The sequence below is a fragment of the Falco cherrug genome, chromosome 6 (assembly GCF_023634085.1).
Source record: "Falco cherrug isolate bFalChe1 chromosome 6, bFalChe1.pri, whole genome shotgun sequence".
Classification (NCBI taxonomy): Eukaryota; Metazoa; Chordata; class Aves; order Falconiformes; family Falconidae; genus Falco; species Falco cherrug.
The window spans coordinates 22,376,739-22,398,090 of NC_073702.1; the positions used below are offsets into that span (position 1 = coordinate 22,376,739).

The window sequence follows — 21,352 nt, forward strand, 5'->3', positions numbered from 1 at the left end:
GGTGGACACGTCTCAGTTGAAGACAGCAAGATTCGGAGAGTCTGGATCCCACCCTTGCCCAAACGTGACAGTCTGGTTCCTAAAGACAGGCAGCCAAGCACACAAAAAGCAGCCTGCCCTCTGCCCCAGCCCTGCTGTGGTTCAGACCTAGGGCACAGATGTGCACGATCTCCACCCAAGTCCTGAAAGGGGCCCAGCCTGCTACAAGTCCTTAGACAGTTGACATGCAGCAGAATGCAGTGGCCATGCAGATTGTCACTGAGCAGCCTGGATGGAGGAAGACAAGCCCTGGATACCCAAGTTTGATTTTTATGGATCTGAAGATTTCTTCTTTCCATGGGTAATTTGTTTTAGCTTGGCTTGCAATGTCAAGTCCAATAATGTGTGTGCGCCACAATTTAAGATTGTGTACGCATGGATGATTACGCAACGATTTGTTAAGCCACACTAATTTAATGGTATGCTAATATATTCACTATTAGATTTCCCCTTTCCACAAGAGCACGTGATTTAGCTGGTGTTGATTTAGCATTGGGTTGACTCTCATTTAGGTTGTGATCTACCACAGCCTGCATCTTCTTTGCTCTACTTTTTCTCAGTTATTCTGTCACATCTGAGCTTGATCCCATCTTTCAGCAGCGCATTTTGTCATTATTCTTCACTGAATTACATCACATTGGATTTAGAAAGTGTGTCTAGTTTTTTGGGATCACTGCGAATTGTGATCATATCCTGTATAGAACTGCTGTCACGTCCATATGCTATGAATAATGAATGTTATATTTTTCAAGAAATCATCAAAGCTGTCAAGGAAATTACTGACTAGTACTAGTACAGGTTATATTTTCCTAAGATTCTCCCTTTCTCTCCCACTTCAAAAGGCCTTCAGATTTCACAATGGGTCAAAGAGGTAAGTGTATTTAAAATAATATTTTCAGCTGCATTGGAATTAATTTTACAACAACTTTATTTGGACAATATTTTCCTAGTTTTATATAGAAGTCTTACACTGGAACGGTATCAAAAGCCCTAATGAAGTGAAGATCTATCACAGCCCACTGTTTTTACCTAATCCATTAGGCCATTCATCCTGTCAAAGAAGAAAATTGAATTGGTTGACATGAGAGGATGTTGGCAAATCAGTGTTGCCTAGTTTTTATCACCATATTATTCTCTAGCTGCTTATACGTTGATTGTTTAAAAATTCACAGCAGAGTCTATCCAGGGATTGTGTTAGGGCTGCAATAGGTTATGTAAGGCACTTGTCTGCATTTCAGAATTTTCACACTTCAGCTGTGCTGCCACAGTTAAAACAATAACAGCCTTCCACAAACCCACTGCCAGTGTCAGTGCAGTTCAGCTGGGATAAATATGCTAATTCCAGAACTCTGCACCTGATTATTTGGTTCAGCAATTGAAATAAAATATGCCACATCTACGCTGCAGCTTTACTGACCTTACTAGTTCATCAGCAGCGACTGTCCTCATTTATATGGGTATTCCTATGATACTAAGGCTGACACGCAACCATCTGTACAACTCGTTAGTCCTGAGATCCTTCCCAGACTGCAGGAAGGACCATCCTATTTTAGCAAACTCATGAAGGCTAAGACAAGCTAAATGGTTATTGGAATTTCACCTAGAAATGATCAAGAACTTTCTGAGTTGTAAAGTGTCAGTACATAACTGCTGTGAGTGAGGCTTTAGCTCGTAATGTCTGCTGTTAGGAGACAGACAAAAAGAAGCACTAAGCTACTATAATGACCTCTCTAAATTTCATTTTCATCAGAACTGCTGACCGATAGCTGGAAAATTTTGAGCCTTGCATCACGAGTATTAAAGATGGAAATTCCTTTACACAAATAACGAGCCAGCAGGGTACCGAATCTTTAATTTTATTGGTCTTACTGGCAAGATCTTTCACAGCTTCTTTGTATGCCACCTATCCACGGTGTACCTAGCATCATTCATTAATTATAGAGATGTCAACTTCCACTGCCAGTTGACTCATGATGCCAAAATTAATCATCTCTGTGCTAAATTTTCAAACAAACGTCTTTCTTGGACTCCCTCCCTTCTTGGAAAGAGATCCATGAGGGCATCTTCCAAACCACTTCATTATCCTCTCTTTTTCTGATGGCTATGAAACAATTGACAACTGATGGGCTGCGGAGATGGTGCACTGCTCTTAATTTTAATTAATAGCTTCTCACTTTTCCCCTTGGTTTCTCTCCTGTATCTTCCTATCTGACGTTTCTCACCTAATGGTTGGGTTGTAAACTCTTTGTGTTAAAGGAAATATTTTCATTTTGTAAATGTACAATGTTTTCTTGGTCCATAGCTAGGGCTCCTAGGTGTTACAATAGTATATACAATAAATGAGCAATAAAAATCCAATGATTCAAGCAACTAAGCACTTTCCTATGCCAGATAAATTCATGTTTGTCATAGTATTTCTGGTACCTTCTTTGTTTAGACTCAGAGGCTCCACACATCTTTGTTTCACGTCTACCATGGCTTTTGTCTTATCAAGAAGTGTGGCCAATGCAAAGTATTGATCAAATTTTCTGCTGGCATGCTAAAGCCATTCCCAGAAGGAGAACTGTCTGCCCTGGAAGGAGCTGAAAAACATAAAGTGGGCTAAAAGGGTTTTTTTTTGATACTCTGTTGCAAACAGCAAAAAACAAACACAGAGACACTTCAGGATTCACCTTTCCAAAACAAATTCTTTCAGTTACTTTTGCCCAGTAATGACTGTTTACAAATAATTCAGTTTTGGATGTTTTACACACAAAAGAGGCTATTATTCTTTCTGTTAATGACACACAATGGTCTGATTCAAAATCGGTGCATGATACTCTATACCTATAGTATTAATGACTACAAATCAAAACATACTGATAGCATTGCATAGCTTATTCCATTATTTGCCAAGTTCCTTCAGATTTTCAACATATCTTCCTTTGAATTCAGATAAAATCCTATCAAAATTATTTTACTGAAAATTAATTTCCTGACACTCAAAAGGCTACATGTCTAAAGTAATAGAGTGGTCTACAAATTGTCTGATTGGAAATGGCATATTTGAACTAATGCAAAATTTAAAATGTAATAAAGAGTGTACTCTATTTTTCTCAAAAAATTTAATTGCAGAATTATTTACAGGAGATGAACATAAACAATACATAAACCAATTGAAAGAGGCAGCTTCATAAAAGAGCCATGGGGCAAAATAGTGAAGCACATTTTCTTACAATCAGCTGGAGGTGAGTAGAGAACCATGAAAAAAGAATAACTCAATAATAAAGCAATTCTCAAATATGTCTCCAAAGTAACAAATAACATTCTGGTAAAGAAGATATTACTGAGAAGCGAGAAATTATTGTAGCAATGAAACAACATACTGTACATTCAATTTAGGTATCCTGCATGCTACTAAATAGAATTTATCAAAAGAACCATAAAAGCATGAGAAAGAGAATTACATAAAATAGTTTAATTCTAGTGAAGTGTAGCTTTATACAGATGGTCAATATTTGGCACTCAGTTCATCCTCATTGTTGATATGATTTCTTATGTATATATATATTTATATATATTTATATATACTTTTAATGATAACTAAACAGCTAGTTTCCTGGTTCTAACATTCCTTGAAATTCTATAGGAGGCATTTAATTTAGTCCTTAGGCCACACTTGATTATTTTGGCATGTCACATGGTAAATGAAAGTATGAGTTTTGTCTCTGTACAGAAAATCCTGCAGAGTCATAGTGGCTTTTCTTCAGGAAAGAACAGGTCTAGAGCAGTATAAGTCAGGCTACTTGAAAGGGAGATTTTCTTAATTCATGAAATTAATATATAAATTGAAATAAAGAATACATACATGCTGAGCCCTTTTCAGATGAGATGGCCATACTATTAGACCTCCAAAGGGTAAATCAAAGCATGGATATGAGCATGTGGATTCCACGGGGAGTTATAAACAAAGCTCGTATTTCTTTGTAAGGACTATTGTCAGACTCGAACCTACTGCCAAGCCCTCTGCTTGATGGTGACCTACTGAAAGGAAGAACTATATTCTGCAAGGTAATTACACACTCGCGAACTTGAACAATGATTCCTGCCTACCTCAGCAGGGCCTGCGGAGTCAGATACTGAAGTATACCGATCCAACTCTGGCATTTCTTTCTGATTTCAGTTTCTTAGCATTGATTCTAACACAACTGAGAGCAGAACTTAACCCAAAGCTCCATAATAATTCATCTCACAAAGAAGAAACTTGTATGACGGTTCAGCTTTAGGAATGGGAAATGCCGTGTTGAATGAAAGAAGAGTAAGAGAAGGAGAAGAGAAATCCCCGCTAATGGACTGTGTTGGTGAATAATGACCACAGCTTCAAATAAACCTCCCTCTCTCTTAAACTCAGGTGAAAATATTCATGGTTTTGTACTACAGAAGTAAAAAATCCTGTCCAACAAAACGAATTTAGAAAAATAACAATTTGGCCCTAATAAAATAGAGGATTAAATTGCCAGCTGATGAAAACTGTTCTGTGTTTGCTCAGTTAAAGAGCAAGCCGTTAGACATACTGATTTACATTATCTGCAATCTGACTTCAAAGGCCCAGTTCTGCTTCAGCAATGAAGGGTAATGGGAGAAACACCCAGGTGTGGACAGGTGGGACTGCGAACATGCAGTCTTCTTCTGTGATCATCATTTATTAAATGCGATACGCATTTAATGAGAAAGGATCTGGAATATCGTTTTTAGATATAACGAGTGCCATGGCCTCTTGCAGCTATTAGAATTTTATTTTGTTAAGAGGAGCTGAATCAGCCTAAACATGCTGGCCAAATTCTCTTTTGGGCAAGTTTCCATTTCAATTTTGGTTTTAGACGTGCTGTCCTGAACAGCCTATTATGTAGTTAAACAGCTGCAGCATTACACCATAGAGGTAGCTGCATTTCAGAGATAAATTAAGCAGTTTCTGTGTATACAGAGTGCTTAATTCCTGCCAGGAGTCAGTGTATGCATATGACTGTGCCATAAAAAACAGCTGTTCCCAAAAGATGGTCCCTGGAGATGAACACGGTGAATAGCTGCAGATGGGCCGTGAGGCCGCACGAGGCAGTGACCCTGCCACAGCTGTCGGCACTGAGGCTGAGCTGCAAGAAAGTGGCACGGTCTCCAGGAATGAGTGCTGACTGTGGTTCTCGGGTACAACTGTCTGGGACCATGACACTGAAAAATTGTTGCAGATATATATGTACGTATATATGTATCCTCTTCCTGTTATCTGCAGTATGAGATGGCTGTCTCTATTCTGCCGATCCTGCCAGTGCAGAGAGGCGTCCCCATCGCTCTGCCACACAAAGAACCCTTAAGGTTGGAGTCTTGGTAAAGAGCAGCTGCCCACACCAAAGCATATGCCTTATGCCTAAGTCCTGTGCCCCACGTTACGCCTCGTGTCAGCTCGGCTGGAGGGCAGCCCTGAGGAGAGAACAGGGCGCTCGAAGGCTGCTCTTGCAGCACGTGCCCCAGATGGCTCTCTTCCACTAGGAGAGCCGGCGGGGGAATGCACTTGTGCAGGAGAGACTTGTGAAGATCCCCGACCAAGGGGACTCAGCTGCAGGTGCCATCAGCCCCTGCGCCTGGCACTGGCCAGGGCTCTCCTGCAGCCCCTCTCAGGGGAGCTCCTCCACCGTGGGGACCTTCACTGCCATCGTCACGAACAGAAAAAGCAGAGATTGTTCTGGAAACTTAATTTGATGCTCTTCATTCCCTGCCTACACTCTGGAAGGATGGTATGAGCATTGCCCTGGCCTCTGCTTGGCACAGGTTGTCCTCTTGGTTCAGCAAGTCTTTGCTTCTCCTTTGGCACAGGCTTGTACTGTAAGGGTCCTCCCAGGTGCTGGGAGGGTGGTGTGGAAAGAAACTCCCCGGCAGGGTGGGGACAGGCAGGAGACCCCCAGTGTCCCGCCGATCTGGCTCACCAGGCGGCCATGGGCAGGGTAACCTGCCCCAGCTGCAGCCCAGCCTGGAGTTTGTGAGTCGGCTAATAAAGTGCTTGGAGATCCTTCTGGATGAAAGGCACTGTATGAATGTGTCAACCTGTTATACGCCAGGAAGCACCTCTCTAGACATTAAAGGGTTTGCTGATATTCTTCACCTCAAATGCAGTTTGCAGGTGGTATCACTGCACTGTAAGATGCTCTGGGAACAGCAGCAGGAAGAACGCTGCTTCACGTTTCATTTAAGCTCTCTGTCTAGTACTGAGGCTCCTGCTACGCAGGATTTTACAGCTCATCCATGCACACAGCTTGACACCTGGAGCTGCACACCAGCTTTAGACTTCAAATTAACATGCACAATGCGGCACTCCATGGGTCAGCCTCGCGTGTGCCCCCTGGCACGGGCACCAACGCTGGAATGCCGAGGAAGGCATCAAACCCACGAGCAGGCAGGGCAGGCTCAAGGCCCTGAACGCAAAGGGCTGAGATGGGCTGATCTGGAGGCTCGCCGCCCTGGGCGCAGGGGGGCTGGGGGAGGACCGGGCATGGAGCGGCGGTGCTGCCCGAGGGTGCCACGGGGCCAGGAGCCTCCAGGGCACGGCTCCAGCAGGGCACGAGCAATCTGCGGGCCATGTACAGCACATCGTCACGTAGTGGCTTTTTCTTTTCCTTGCAAAACCACCCAACGACCAAACGTTCCCTCACTTCATACTAGATGCAGTGCTGAAGGAGATGAAAGTAGAGTACTAATTTACTGATACGGCAGGACATGGGCTTAGTTTAAAACAAATAATTTCCATTATATGAAATGTATTTTACATATATATATGAAATCCACACACTTTCTTATGCACGCTTTAATTCCTTCCTGGTTGATCTCAAATCTAACATAGTGACAAGGTTTAAGCATGAATTAAAATGTCATTTTTTGGTATTAAATTTTACATCATTATTAGTCTTTGCACACTGTCAAAGGCCATTCTAATCAGGTCAACATGAAATAATAAAACACTTCATAATGTACTTCACCAATTTACAAAGAATTTCAAGTCTAAAAAAATATACAAAGCAAAAATAAGTACGGTGAATATTCACAATTTTACCAGTCAGGTCTTTATTTAAATTTTCAGAATCTGTTTATTATACTTGTGTTTTACAGGCAATGAAGAAATGAAGAGACACTTCCTATAATTTTCATCTGTTAAAATAAATATTAGTCCAATTAGTATTTAATTAAAGACTAAACTATTTTGCTATATCCAGCTGTTCTGTGTGGGTTTACCTCATGAAGTCTCTAAGTAGAAAGCATTCCACTTTCTATCTTTATGTTTATTTATGTTCCTCCTATGTTGGTTTTGTAACTGAATTTTATTTTTGTGATGTGGGGTCAGATTACAATTGATCTGTTTATACATTTATTAAGATACCACATGCTGTGTTTCCCATGTCAGGGAGTGAGGCAATTTTACTTTGATTTATTTGCAACACAAGTATGATAAGCATAACGTTATTTTTCAAAACTAACCAGATTTACAATATGTAAATAGAAATGGCTTATTTGCCTTCAATGATAGAATGTTACCTGTACAGTAATTTAATAAATATTGCACTTTGAATGTAACATGCACAGATAACATATTATCAGGTTCTTCAGTAGGCATCTAGTTTACTTTTGAGTCTTTTTTTTTTTTTTTGAACAAAAGTGGAACAAACACAAATCATCCAAAAGCTTATATTGAACATTTTTTTGTAATGGCGTGGGAAATGTAAAATACAGGGTTGGTGTCATTCATGCAGGCTTATTTTTGCCTGAGAACATCCAATAAAATTTTAAAATATCAAAAAACTTATCAAAATATGATTCTAAAATTAAAGGCTTCTATGAACTGCTCCAGGTCAGCTTTATTAGGTCAGCTGGGATCTAAGCTTACCAGTAACCTGTTGTTTTTAAATTTGTCTTTATAAAGTCTGATAACTGGCAGGATCAAATACAACTTGTCATAATCGCAAGACCTGTTGCTGCAGGTGGGGGTTTTCAAGCGAGTAAGTCAAGTGTGATTTCTCCTTGAAGTGTACAGGAAAATTAGATAAAATGTATCAGCTGCCATATATATTTGTATAGGTGCGTGTCTCTATTTTAAAACTAGGAAAGACACTGGCTTTAGTCGTGTGTGGACATTTCTAATCAGCAGCTCCATTTTAAATAAGACATCACTCTTCAAGACTAAAGATGCCAATGTCTGCAGGTACCTTTTTATTTAAAAAACAACAAATATAGGAAGTAGCATCAATACTGTACACTACCTAGCATTCAGTTCTTTCCTTAATAGAAAATGCCTTGAAAACACAGGGGATGGGAAATATAATGTTTTCATCTATAGAAGAATATTTCAGGGATATTTTTTTTTTTTTTTTTTGCATTTTTGAAGGTTATACATTCGTCTTGGTTTTTGCTTCCAAATACAGATTAAGGCTATTTGGTAAAGTATATACCAGATATCAGGCTCAATTTACAGGGTTTTCTCCTCACAGAAACTGCTCAAAACTTCATCTCTAAAGATTCATATCTTGAAGCTAAACATGCTTTATCAGCTGTGCTCCAAAGACAGAACTCATGCTTAATACTACACACTGTAGGAAAAAGAGAAGGAAAAAGAAAAACAAAAAAAACCCCAAAAGAAAACAGATTTGAAGCAATGTCAGATCTGCATAACCTATGATACGTCATGTTTCCAGTCATCCATCAGGCTGCAGGGTGAATGGGATTCGGATTTAAAGTGCTCATCAGGTGAAGAACCAAAGTGCTCGAGTATAATTAAATAGCTGTTCTGCCTATGGCTAAATACATTGCATTTGTTAAAGCAGGTAAACAGGGGATGCAGTAGTTGGGGCTGTCTGTCTCACTGGGTTCCAACTGTTTTGACCTAAAGTAGTGTTCAGTAGGATTCAGACCTTAGAATCAGGGGCTGTGGGTTACTCATCTTATTGCGTCTTCACCTGAAGACTTCTAAGTGCTGGGTTGCTCAGTTGGCTCTGGAAGGTAGGTGAAGTGGGATAATTCTGTCTGAATTTGTTTTAAATTAAAGCCTCTTGACTGTGGTAGTTACCACTTCTCTCTTGACAATGCGAGGCTTGAAAATATATTATTTTCCTTATATTCCATGGCTGGCAATCACTTATCTCTTGAGTTATGGGGTAGTGGTTTTTTTATGTCTGAAGCAAGCAAGAAGCTTATTCTTGCTGTAAATGATAGTGCATAGAAAAATAGTTCTAAAAAATCCCAAAAAAACAACTGTAAACCACAGTTCACCTTTACCTTAACATAACCATTTAAACTTAGATATACTTACCACTCACATTCATATTTCTTAAACTGTTTACAACATCACAACTGGCATTTTAAACAAGCAAGATATTTTTTTTCTCAAGGATACCCTGGAAACTCAATTGATATAGCATTTTGAGAGTTTGAAATATTATATGTAGCACAGCTCTTGAAATGAAAGAGAGAAGGTTTATAAAATAAATGTTAACATGTAAAAGAACAGTTAAAAATGCAATGAGTGTTCCAAAGGAGCGAGTATAACTTTTTCTTTACACATCTTGCTACAGAAGGTCTAACTTTTTAAGGCTTCCGTTTTCCTTTCACCCATCACTCAAGTCCTCTTGCATTATAATTTTGCTTACGTTTCAGAGTGTCGTTATACTGCTAACAGCAAACGTTTCTCAGTGGGCATTCCCACCACCACCAGACTTGTACGCTTCTTGGTTTCTGACGAACTTTGGAGTTTTAGTGGCTGGATATCCCTGTTCATCTCCAGAAACTTGACATGACATGAGAGGCCTAATGTTATTTTGCAGTAACAAAGATGAGAAGAGTGGCAGAGCACGTGGGTAAATATGTTAGCTGGGTTCTAGGAAAAGAAACTGGAGGTCAGAGAGATAAATGGGTTCTTTCTTTCCTGCTCTTAACATTTGTAGCACCTTCTACTTGGATTAGCTAATGCCTCTAGTGAATGGTGAGATGCACCCATTTATAGTTTGTTATTCTTATCCCTAATTATCACATGTTTTATAAAAATATAAATAACAAAAAAGTAAGCTGGGTTCCATCTCAAGAGGTGTTTCTTGTTGTCCTCTGAGAATATATTGGATAAGTCAGGTCTTGACAAGCCCTATCCATTGTAGCTGATTGTAAGTCAGACAATAAATACAAAAAGAAGTCGTTCTTGCGGTGAGCTCAGCAAATTCTGAGGAAATCAAAAGCATTCCACTGTGCTTATGGCACAAAGAACACAACAGCAAGGGCATATTTAGTGGAGAGAATGAGACAAAAATTACCAGGTAAGTGACAAACTGTACAAGCATTTTGTTTAAAAAAGGAACTGCAGCATTCTGTCTTTAAAGCCGGGTTTGAGCCTCTGGGATATATATCTCAATGCTGTCTGCACGCTCTGTGGCTGAATTCTGTCGGAAAGAGGCTGCTCTCTTAGCAGCCATTAGCCGTCTTCTAGCTTCTTGTCGCTGTCTGTCAGGTAGGTCCAGAGATTTTTCTCTTGTGATAGGGAATTTTCCTTTTGGGGGCTTCTTTGGTACAGGAGGAGGAACCTTTCTTTCTTCCTGCAATAGGGTATTAAAACTGAGGGTGAACTATGTGCGGCAGGTACTGTCAGCAGAGCATGCAAATTGAAGACATGAAATGCAAAATACTGCTTACATACATCAGGCATGCTCAATTTGTGCTCTCCAATCAGCTGGCTAATGGATTACATGAATAGCTATCCACACCAGGGACACTGACAAAACCATGTTGTTTCAGCAACCATTACAGATTCTGCAGTCCTGTGCCTTAAAAAAGACTACGCTTCCTTCCACTGTCCTTGCAGGTACCCTGCACATGCAATCTGCGTACCGCACTCTCCTAGGCATTTGCTTAGTTTTAGCTGACACGTTATTACATTCAGTATAAACAGAAACACATACTGGCTCTCCAATAAGAATTCAGCGCATCTGCGTGGTATGATCAAGTGAAAAGACTGTCTAAGATTAGCAGGACAGGATTTTTAATGAAATTAATCACACTGAGTTTAGCCTCAGCTGGATTTGAGATAGCAGCTGTGTATACATATCTATTAGTTTAGTCTCCTCCATGAATTGCTAAATGGAAACAAGCAAGCAGCAATCAGAGAGAGAATATAGCGCTAATTGTTCTGCTTGCCAGCCTGGACCATTTTAAAGAAAATTATACTGAAGAATTATCAAATTATAAAGTGAGAATCAGTAGATTTTGGTACCAAAGTTGCTGTAAATTGCTCTGCAGGTTTTAAATCAAGCACTGTTTTCAAGTGTGAAATTGGTATTTTACTCCATTTAGAGGCCATGAAATATCATATAAAGGCCTTAAAAAGATAACGTAGCATCACAGAATAATACAACATTTTAGAATGGAAGTGACCTGTGAAGGTGATCTCATACAACCCCCATTCAAAGCCCACTTGAAATTACATGCAACTTTGAAGTTAAAGTAGGTTCTTCAACATCATATTTAGCACTGGACAGAGCAGCCCCAAAGACAGAGACTCCACAACTTCATATATATAGTATGGTTATTATGAGCCATCATTCTGCATTATCATTTAAAGTAATAGTCCAGAGTATGGGCTGTTCCTTATGGAGAACACAGTTAATTCAATGCACAGCGGGATTCAAATAATACAAAAACTGAATTGATGCACCTATGGTTTACTGACTCTTCATTGTTTGGTCTTTTTTTTTTTTTTTTTTTTTTAACGAATTCTGAGTTTACTACCAAAATACATTAGCCAAGACTAAATAACTAAGGTTATTTAAGAACACAGTTCTACATTCTCATCTCAACAGGAACAGTGCAGCAGCTTAAGATGCTATTCCCCATGACAGCTAGCTCTTCCAGTCTTTTTTTTTAATTTTCTGTTTTCAGCCAGGAACATAAGTGCTCCATTCCTGTTGTCCCATCTATTTTTTTCCCCTTTCCACTCTTAGTTTTTTCCCTCTTAGGAACATTGCTGTTGCTGTCACTACAATAATTTCTTACTTCCAGTTGTCACTAGTAAGCAAGAGTTGCAAACTCACCATCCACCAACCAGTTGGCTGAAAATTAAAATCCAAGAGGAGCATGAAGAAATGAAAGAGTTGTCAAAATGCCTCCTAATTCCTCCCAAACCAAACAAGTATTCACCTGAGGCCAACAGTACTGACTCAAACCAAATGCTCTCTTCATCTGACTGATACAATAATCGGCAAGGATAGTGGGATAATCAAGGTGAGAGATGGAGCTCTAGGAAAGGGGAAGGGCAGTTTCAGAATTACATTGCTTTCATGGGCCATGTGCCACCTTTTGTTTGCAAGCATCATGGCCAGGGTGTCTCCCAGGTGGTGGAGTTGCAGGGCAGAGGTGCAGGCAGTTTGCCAGAAGTACTCTCTGCCCCAGACTTTGGTGGGCCAAGCCTTAGTACGACCTGCGCTGTGCCCTGCCACATGCTTTTATCTCACTCCTGTTCTAGTATCGGCTGTTGTGCAGGACAGATCAAACACTGTAGTGCTCAGGTCTGAGCTGCCCCAAATGTACCAGAGCGCCAAGTTTACCTTGATTGAATTCTCAGGCTATTGTCCTCAGTCTTATTTAATCAGAACATCTTTCAGTGCCAGACTTTAGAATGTGAATCCAAATAATTTGAACAAAAGTGTTATGGAGTGGACTAACTTAGCAAACCCCATTTTATTTGTTATACAATTCAGCTCAACATTGTTAAAAAGAAAACCCCTCACATCTGATGAAGGTTTCCGTGTATAAATTGAGCCATGCCAATTCAATACTTTCTAGGGTTAGAAACCTATTGTGTGTTTCACTATTGGAACTTCACTATTCACAAGGAGACTGTAGGACTCCAAATGGGGAGTAAAAGGTATTGTTCATGGTCTGCTTACCTTCCTTTCAGGTGATTCTATTATTTTCCATTCATTGAGTTTCAACTGGTGCAGTTCATCGAATTTCATGCTGACATCTTCAATTGAGAGCTGCAATAAGTCCCAGAAACCTGCTAGGTCCTGGGAAGTTGGTCTCGGCATGGCACTCGGGTCCTGTCATGCACAAAGGAAAGAATATGAATAGACCAGAAGGCTTTAAACAAAGTGCTTTGAGGCAGGAAGGGCATCGTGCCAGATTACATTGCTGCAGTGCTGCTCACTGCTAAGGCTATGTGCGCTTCACAGCTGGGAGCTGTGACTGCAAAGTTTTGCCTCCTACACAACCCAAACATGAATGAGTTGGATGTCTCATACGAGCCTTCCTGAATCCGTGCGGCACGGGAAGTTCCTTAGCACCATATGCTGCGCTGACCTGCATTTCTAAAAAGGGACAAGCCGACAGCCTCTGCCTGCTGATTATTAAAGGGGAGGGGAATGTGGTTTGTATTCTAGCCAGCCTGAAGTCCTTCTGGTTAAAAATTACATTCACGATAGCTGATTAGAAAGCACAACACCATCACAAAGAAGTTGTCAGCTGTATTGAGTCTGGCTGAGCCCCACAGCAGCCCTCACAGTGCTGTGCTTTGCATCGGTAGCTGGAAAGGGGGTGATAACACACCAGTGTTCTGGCTGCTGCCCAGCAGCGCTCGCACAGCACCAGGGCTGTCTCTCCGGCATTTCATCCCCCTCACCGGTGGGCTGGGGGTGGGCAAGATCTTGGGAGGGGACGTAGCCAGGACAGCTGACCCCCACTAACCAGTGGGATAGTCCATACCATAGGATGTCTGCTCAGATATAAAAGCTAAGAGAAAGGATAAGGAAGGGGGGGCATTCGTTATTTACAGTATTTGTCTTCCAGAGAAACCACTATGCGTACTGAAGCCCTGCTTCCTGGGAAGTGGCCGAACATTGCCTGTTGATGGGAAGTAGAGAATAACATCTGCTTTCCTTTGCTTCCATGTGCATGCCTTTTGCTATTGCTTCATTAAACTTCCTTTATCTTGACTCACAAGGGTTTGGGTTTTTTTTTTAATCCTATTTTCTCTCCCATGTCCCTATTCTGCTGAAGAGGGGAGTGACAGAGGAGCTTGGTGGGCACCTGGCATCCAGCCAAAGTCAACCCATCACATCAGCTTATGTTACATTGTTTTGCATTTTCAAATACATAAGGTATAAAATTTTTACAGGGATGGTTGGGTTTTGTTCTTCAGGGAGTTGAATCATGCTCAGGAACTGGGAAGGCACTACCCCCAGGTACTGCAATTAAAAGGTGCTATGCGCACCAGACTTAATGGAGCAAACATTAGGGGTAACGATTAGCAAGATGACCCTCCATTTAACTATTAATGTCAATTAATAATGTCAATTAACTGATGTCAATGCTGGATAAAAATTACATTAGAAGGTGCTATGCAGACTCTTAACTCTATGCTCTGTGAGCATTGGTATTAGTTCAAGGAGACAGCTTTGTCACTTTAGTGAAATAGGGCTTAATTGGTAAACATCTCTGTGAAGAAGATGGAGAAATGTCTGTTCCCTTCCAGGGCAGGAGGAAGCCATTAAGATGGTCTACAGAACGGGGGTGGGACAGATGGAACCACAAGCAGGCCAAAGGGACTTGAGATCTCCCTTTTCCAGGGCAAAAGCTGTAATCACTAGTTTACAATGTTAGAAACACTGGTGTGATTGCTGAAGTGCTCTGTGCCCCATCTTTTACAAATCTACTGGACAAAGGCGTTTTAGATATTAAACACAACCCTACATAGTTGCCTAAAAACTGGGAGTTAAGTCAGCGTTTCTGTTCAATTGCTCCCTTGAGTCGTGCATTTCTACAGCTCTTACACTTGGGTTTGCAGGTGCCACTGTGGGAGCCGAGTGCCTGGAGCTGGGCATGACAACATGCATTGTCATCCACACCTAAACCCCTTTGGGAATCTGGGCCAAGAACCAGCCTAAAAGCCTATCCACTCAGAAGTCTTCTTCACTAGAAGAAAGTGTCCTTTACACAGTGAGCTTCAGGGACTTAACAGAACTGGCCACACAGATATAACAGAGTTCAGGGAAACGTGATACAGCTCCAGATTAGTGTTCACTGAAAACAACTTCATTGGGTAGATCCCAATTTACTCCAAAGCCATTTACAATTTATGTCAGGGGTGTTAGTTACTCTACAGAGGTCAATAGCTCAGGCTTCAGGAACTGACTCCCTGTGTGAGATGTGTCAGGACAGTCCCACAGCAACACATCCTATATCACAATCTGTTCTCTCCAGCCTGGTCTCCTCAGCCCTCTCCCCATTTTCCTCTAAACAGCTACAAAATGATGCCACTCCTTGAAATCCATTGCCTTCTGAATGAAGACTAATTGCTCCTCTGTTCTTTTGTGCACCCCACCTTTGCTGGTGGTGTTTGGGAAGACGGCAGCCTCTGGCGTCGCTGCTGGCGTAGGAGCGTGTGGTGCCTTGTCTGGGCACAAGGGCTGCCTCCTGCTGCTAGTGCTTCTGGATCTGTGGTCTACAGATAAATGCTGGCACAAATGATTACTGTTACAACTAACTAAGTTTTGAAAAGATTGATTTAAACCTGTTTCTTCTCAGAAACTCGTCTTTTATTTGTATCTTATTTGGAATTCAGCTTCGCAGGCTTGCCTGTGGAGGAAGCCTAAAGCAAGCAAAAAGTATTTAGCTGGTGCTCAAGCTGCTCTGGTTTTTGCCTGCAACCTTGACATACTGAGTGATGGCCTAATGAGCTGAACAGGATCTGTGCTGACTTGAGAGTATGGAGGAGGACACTTCAGAGAAGAAACAGGGTTTTTACAAGAGGTAATGTGAATAATGCAGGAGGAAGTGTTATTAATTGGTGATGGTTTTTATCTGGCAGTTAGTGGGAACAGTACACTGTAGGAGACAGCCAGCCAGATTCCTAAAAAAGACTTTATTGAAGCTTACATTTTCATGAATTTATGCTGAGAATCTTTTGTAAGAGATCTTAACCCTGAGCATAATTAAATGTGTCCCTTGAAGTTCCCATGACGCTTTAGAAGAGTCCATAGGCGATGGGTGAGTCTCCTGGTAAATTTCAGTCTGAGTAAGCATATTCCTCTTCCTAAACCCTTGCTGCAATTTGAATTGGCAGAAGTAAACGCCGTTGTTCTTTGTCCTACATTTATGCTTATTGTTGTTGAACACTTTTAGAGAAACTGCTGTGTGGTAGCCCCGTAAGTGCTAGATGTTTTCGAGCAAGGGAATGCTGCTATGTGGTAGCATTCCTGTGGGGCACCGAGATGCTGCCTTAGGAGCATATGGAAAGCCTGCTGCGGATATGCACTAAGTGCCTATTTAACAACAAACTCTATCATTAGGCATAGGAAGAAAAGTCTCAAAAGATGAATGAGCTAAGTCCAGTTCTGCAGTTGCTGCTTTTTGCAGAGCCCATTGCTGATTTAATGAAGCTGAAGAACATTCAGAGCTTAAATCTTCAGAGTGGGATAAAGCTGCTGTTGTGGAGTTCAAAGGTTTCTTATCCAAATAAGAAGAGAAATAAAAATCTTGCCAGTGTTTTGGTCATGTTGTCTGCAAAGCTCTAGATTTCTCCTTGTGCTCCTATTGCTTTTGCACATTGTTTACACCTCCGAACAGCTGATGGCTGTGCTGAGCAGGAGCTGCGAGCTGCGCTTGTTATTACAGTAATGCTCTCAAGCACAAGTGCTGGACCCACTTGAAGATAAATGGAGTGGAGGTTAGGCTCTCCAAATCTTAGTTTGCATAGCTTAATCAATCAGGTAATGGAGGGCACTTTGAAATGTGCAGTGAGAAACTTTTAGACATTGATGAAGATTTCCTCCTTTCGCTATGAAACAAATGACTAGATAAGGGAGCAGACGTGATGTATTTGGTAAGACAAATGTGGCCATCTCCTGCTTGCCTGACTTTGCATATTTCTTCTGTCATTCTGCATCTGTAACAGCTGTTAAAATTCTTGTTTTGACAGACTCTTTGAAGTGGATAATTGGATTCTTTCCTAATGAGGACCATATATCTTATCATTTATTATCAGAAGGTAGGACATTTTTGGCATCACTTTCTCAGTAATATTTGATTGCAATGTCAGGAATTCTGGATGTTTAACTTCATGGATGGAAAATAGCAAGTGGGTCTCTGCAGAATTAATATTTTGTCTTTAAAAGTTATGTGGTAAATACTAACAAGTAAAGAAATGTATCTCACCAGACATAGGTCATGCACACATCATGAACATGCACACAACAGAATTTAGCACTTTTAATATTTTAATATATGAGGGGTTGCAGCAGTCAAAAGGTGAAAGTTACACTTGATTTCCAAGTGAGACAAAGAAAGGTGTCCTACCACTAGCCGTAGCTAGAAGAATTACATTCTTCTATTGATTAGTATCATCTTGCCACAACATTTTTATCACTGATGGCTGCTGTCATATTAATGAAGACAACATTTAGAACCGAATTTGTCTTTAATGAACTTCCAGAACAATACAGTAACTCTCATAAGTAATACACTACATCTGTTCCTTTAGCCCTAGGACATCTTATATATAATTGACAATGCAAATTACGAAAACTAATTCTATGAACATTATGTATAGTCCCATTTCCAAGATCACTTCTATTTTCAGGTATGTAGAAAGCTCATTCACATATTCTTCACTATGCTGCTGTTTCTTTTATTCTCCACTTACTGTAATGTGAAAAATTTCTGCTTTCTTAGATGAAATACAGTTACTATTTTAGGGTATTTCAAAAATAAGCCATGATATTATGTTTCAGTAAACTTGCATTTGTTCCCTTCTAATTTTTCTTCTTTAATAAAGAGAGCAAAAAAAGAAAAGACAAATCACAGCCAGACAGAAATTACTGAAATTACATGTTTGTTTTGACAAAAAAACCCCAAACAACCAAACAATAAAAAGTACTAACTCCATACCAAAGGATTAAGTTAAAAAAAAAAAAAGGATCAGTAAAACAAAATATGAAAATGACATTTCAGAATACGATTGTATGGGTACGTTACACTTGTTTTTGTTGTTGCCTTTAAAGTAAAAATATTAAATTATTATAAAATTTAAAGTTATGTTTTGTGGAATAACTACAGATGAATAGCCTTAAACTCTTTAAGAATAGCCAGATGTGGTGACTTACCAGATTTTGCTGACAAAGCCAATAAAATTGCTGGAATTTCTGAGACATGAGGAGCTGAGCACTTCCAACAGCACTTCGGATCTTACCTAGGACTAAGCATACAGACAGGTTATTACCAATAGATGTCTTTTTGGCAGTAAACACAAAATCCAGCTCTAAAAAATATTTATCTGAAATTACTGTTTGTTTTATATGGGAAGTAAATATTTGGTTTTGTTGCTTGTGATGATATACATAAAATATTTTTGAAAAAGATGGAGATCTAGGAAAGCTCTGTGGCACCTTACCCTTTAGCAGTAACAAATGCTATAATAATAACTCAGAACAGCTAAGACTGTATTTGCTTAAGGAAGCAGAAAAAAACAAGGGAATATAGACAGCTTCCTGAAGTGGGCATGCATACATATGTTTTTGAAAACAATCTTAAACTTCAAAGCAAATTACACCCCTCCCCCCCATTTACGTTTGTTTATGTAAATTGAAAGCTGTTGAAATAGTCTTGCCTCACGAACCAGTGAGATGCCTGTTCCTTCTGGTGTCAAAGGGAGCTCTACACATACCTTAGGTAATACCTTCTGGTTCTGCAATCAAAAATTACTTCACTGAGTTACGTGGATGATCCTTGGGTGAGCTCTCTATCCTGACTCTTCTGGGCCTAAGGCTAATACATCAAACTATCACATAAGATACTCCTACCATAAGGATGAGCTCCTCAGAGGAATCACATCTCTGAGACATGTCTTGGTACCACTATTAAGAGTTACCAGTTGCCTATCCAGGAAAATACATGAGGTCCTCAGCACAGGAGCTTCAGACAACGTGGGGCACAACCGGGTGCTGCAGGACTTTGCTGAATCATGACCAGCCCCCAGTGGTTCACTGGGCTTTCCCCAGTGTCGGTGCACTTGCCATTTCAAGTGCACATAAGCACTGGGGAAAAGGGCCAAATTCATTTTACTTGACTTTGCTTCCAAAAGTCATCTATTTAAATCAAAATTTCTGGATGCTTTATTATCAGTAATCTGAGCTCATCTGATTATTTTTAGATGAGCTGAATCTCTTCCTGGAGATGCCTATTTCTTTCTATTGACTGGAGTGCCTAAGGGGACTGTCTCATCCCTAGGAACTAACTCCTCCCGGACTCCCTCCCACATTTGCTGGGATAAACACTATACTTTTGTAGGTAGCAATATACTTTCCTACACAACCTTCCTACACATCCTTTCCTCCACATTCATCTCTCTGCTGAAAAGCAGCACTTTAAAAAGCATTCAGTAGAAGATTGATTTTATCTGGAGGATTTCCAGATCTTTAAATAATGTTTAGGATAAAGACAGAGAGAGGGAGGGGTAGGGGTAGGGGTGAGACAGGAATTACTCTGACATCTCTTAATTCTATTTGAGGAAACCAAATAGATAATTCAAACAGGATGCAGAGGGTGGAATGAAGTGCAGCAGAACTGATCTGCAGCCTGGGATACAGAAAACATTAAACTCTGCCAGGCCTTAACATTTTGTTGTTATTTAGAATAAGCAAAGGAGGGGACTGAGTGGCATCTGAAAACAGTATTTTGGTAGTAGGTAACTACATTTTAATTCTGCTTTCTCTAGACCAGTGAAACACCTGCTTAATTGCAAGTAGCAGCAAGAGATAACTTGGAATTTTTAGGCTCCAGTTCTGTGGAAGCTCTGTAACTTTAAAAGCATGTGTTAGCATGTAGAGCTGTGGTTCTCAAACTCTATTCTGTTTTCTGTTAGACAAATAGTACAGCTGTGCCACAACACTAAACGGAACAGCAATATGCATAATTCATCAGTCCCGTGTGGCACCCATTTGTGAAGGGGTTAAGCAGTTCAGGGCTGTATGAGTAATTCACTGGGGTTTTGTTGGCCAAATGAAATCAAGCACTTTAATTGTTTTGGGGTTTTTGATCACCAAAGCCTTCAGTTTCCTCTATGGAGTTATTGGCGTATGGAAAGCAATGTTGTGGGTGTTAAAACCTGAACATACAGAAACTTAAATAAGAAAGGTTTCATCTGATCTGAAACAAATTGCTTTAATTTTGTTTTCAGCATTTTTAATAAAGGCAAAGACAAGTGACAAACAGCCTTGTATCCTTCTTTTCCCTCGGTGCTCTGTAGCTCAGGACATAAAACAAACTCCCAGCGTGGGGCCAGAGTCCCTCCTTTGCCAGGGTGGGCAACTGTGCTGCAGCAGGTTCCTGGTGTTGCCTGCTCCACGCTATGTTCAACTATTCACTGGGCAGAAAGAGAGTGAGGATGATTCTGTAGGCTGATGGTTGTAGTGCTTGTCTCATAGTAAGTTAAATTCAGGTTTAGTTTCCTCTGCTGAATTTTATCATTCTTAGCTCAAATACATAGCTTGAATAAGGGACATTGTGGAATATCTATAGATGAATAGCCCTACTACAGAAATGTAACCTTGACAGAATCTATATATGACTGGTATTTTCTAGTGATTCTCACAATTACCCTAACCCCCATATTAAGTAAACATTTGCTTTATCTTCATTGTCCTGAAGGATACACATCAACAAGCGTTGGTGATTTAAAGCCCACAGTCAGACCAGACAAGACTTAGGCACTGGCAATGCGACATTTTGGTGTGGTACACATCTGTTGGGGATGTAAGACAGTGGTCCTGGGCTACCTGCATGTGTCGCTGAGTCACAGCGGTGAATACACATGTACAATTACAGCCCTACCATTTACTAAAAGGCTAAATCTATTTCCATCTCAATAAGTAAATCAAACATAATAAAACATAGAAGCTGGAATCTCTCATATTCATGCTACTCTGCTTTGCTGTAATTAAATTAAAGTATTAAACACTTCAACTCATAATCTTTAGCACAATATTAATAGACAGCCAAAGCCTTGTTATTAATTTCATGCATTGGGGAATTATTCTGATGAGTGCAGATTGATTATCTCCATGAAAGAATGATGAATGTTAGAGACTGGAGAGATTGAGATGTTTGGTGATGCCTAGAAGATTTTGCTTGTAAATAAATGATTATAAAATCTATCAACACACATAAATATATATAATTTTCATATAATCCATGTACCTCTCTCCATTTAGATAATGTTATATTTACTTGAATGTCAGGAAGGAGTCACACAACCTTATTTCTGCTC

General features: G+C 40.2%; 1 protein-coding gene across 1 annotated transcript in view; it reads right to left on the minus strand.

The window, feature by feature from the left end:
- Positions 1-3,128: 3,128 nt before the first annotated feature.
- DLGAP2 (DLG associated protein 2) overlaps positions 3,129-21,352 on the minus strand; it is a 109,574-nt gene continuing 91,350 nt past the window's right edge. Inside the window, exons 9-11 of the mRNA XM_005433994.4 lie at positions 18,192-18,283; positions 12,981-13,133; positions 3,129-10,634 (exon numbers count right to left, since the gene is read on the minus strand). Coding sequence (XP_005434051.1) covers positions 10,416-10,634; positions 12,981-13,133; positions 18,192-18,283 — 464 coding nt within the window. The 3' untranslated portion in view covers positions 3,129-10,415. The remainder of the gene's footprint in view (positions 10,635-12,980; positions 13,134-18,191; positions 18,284-21,352) is intronic.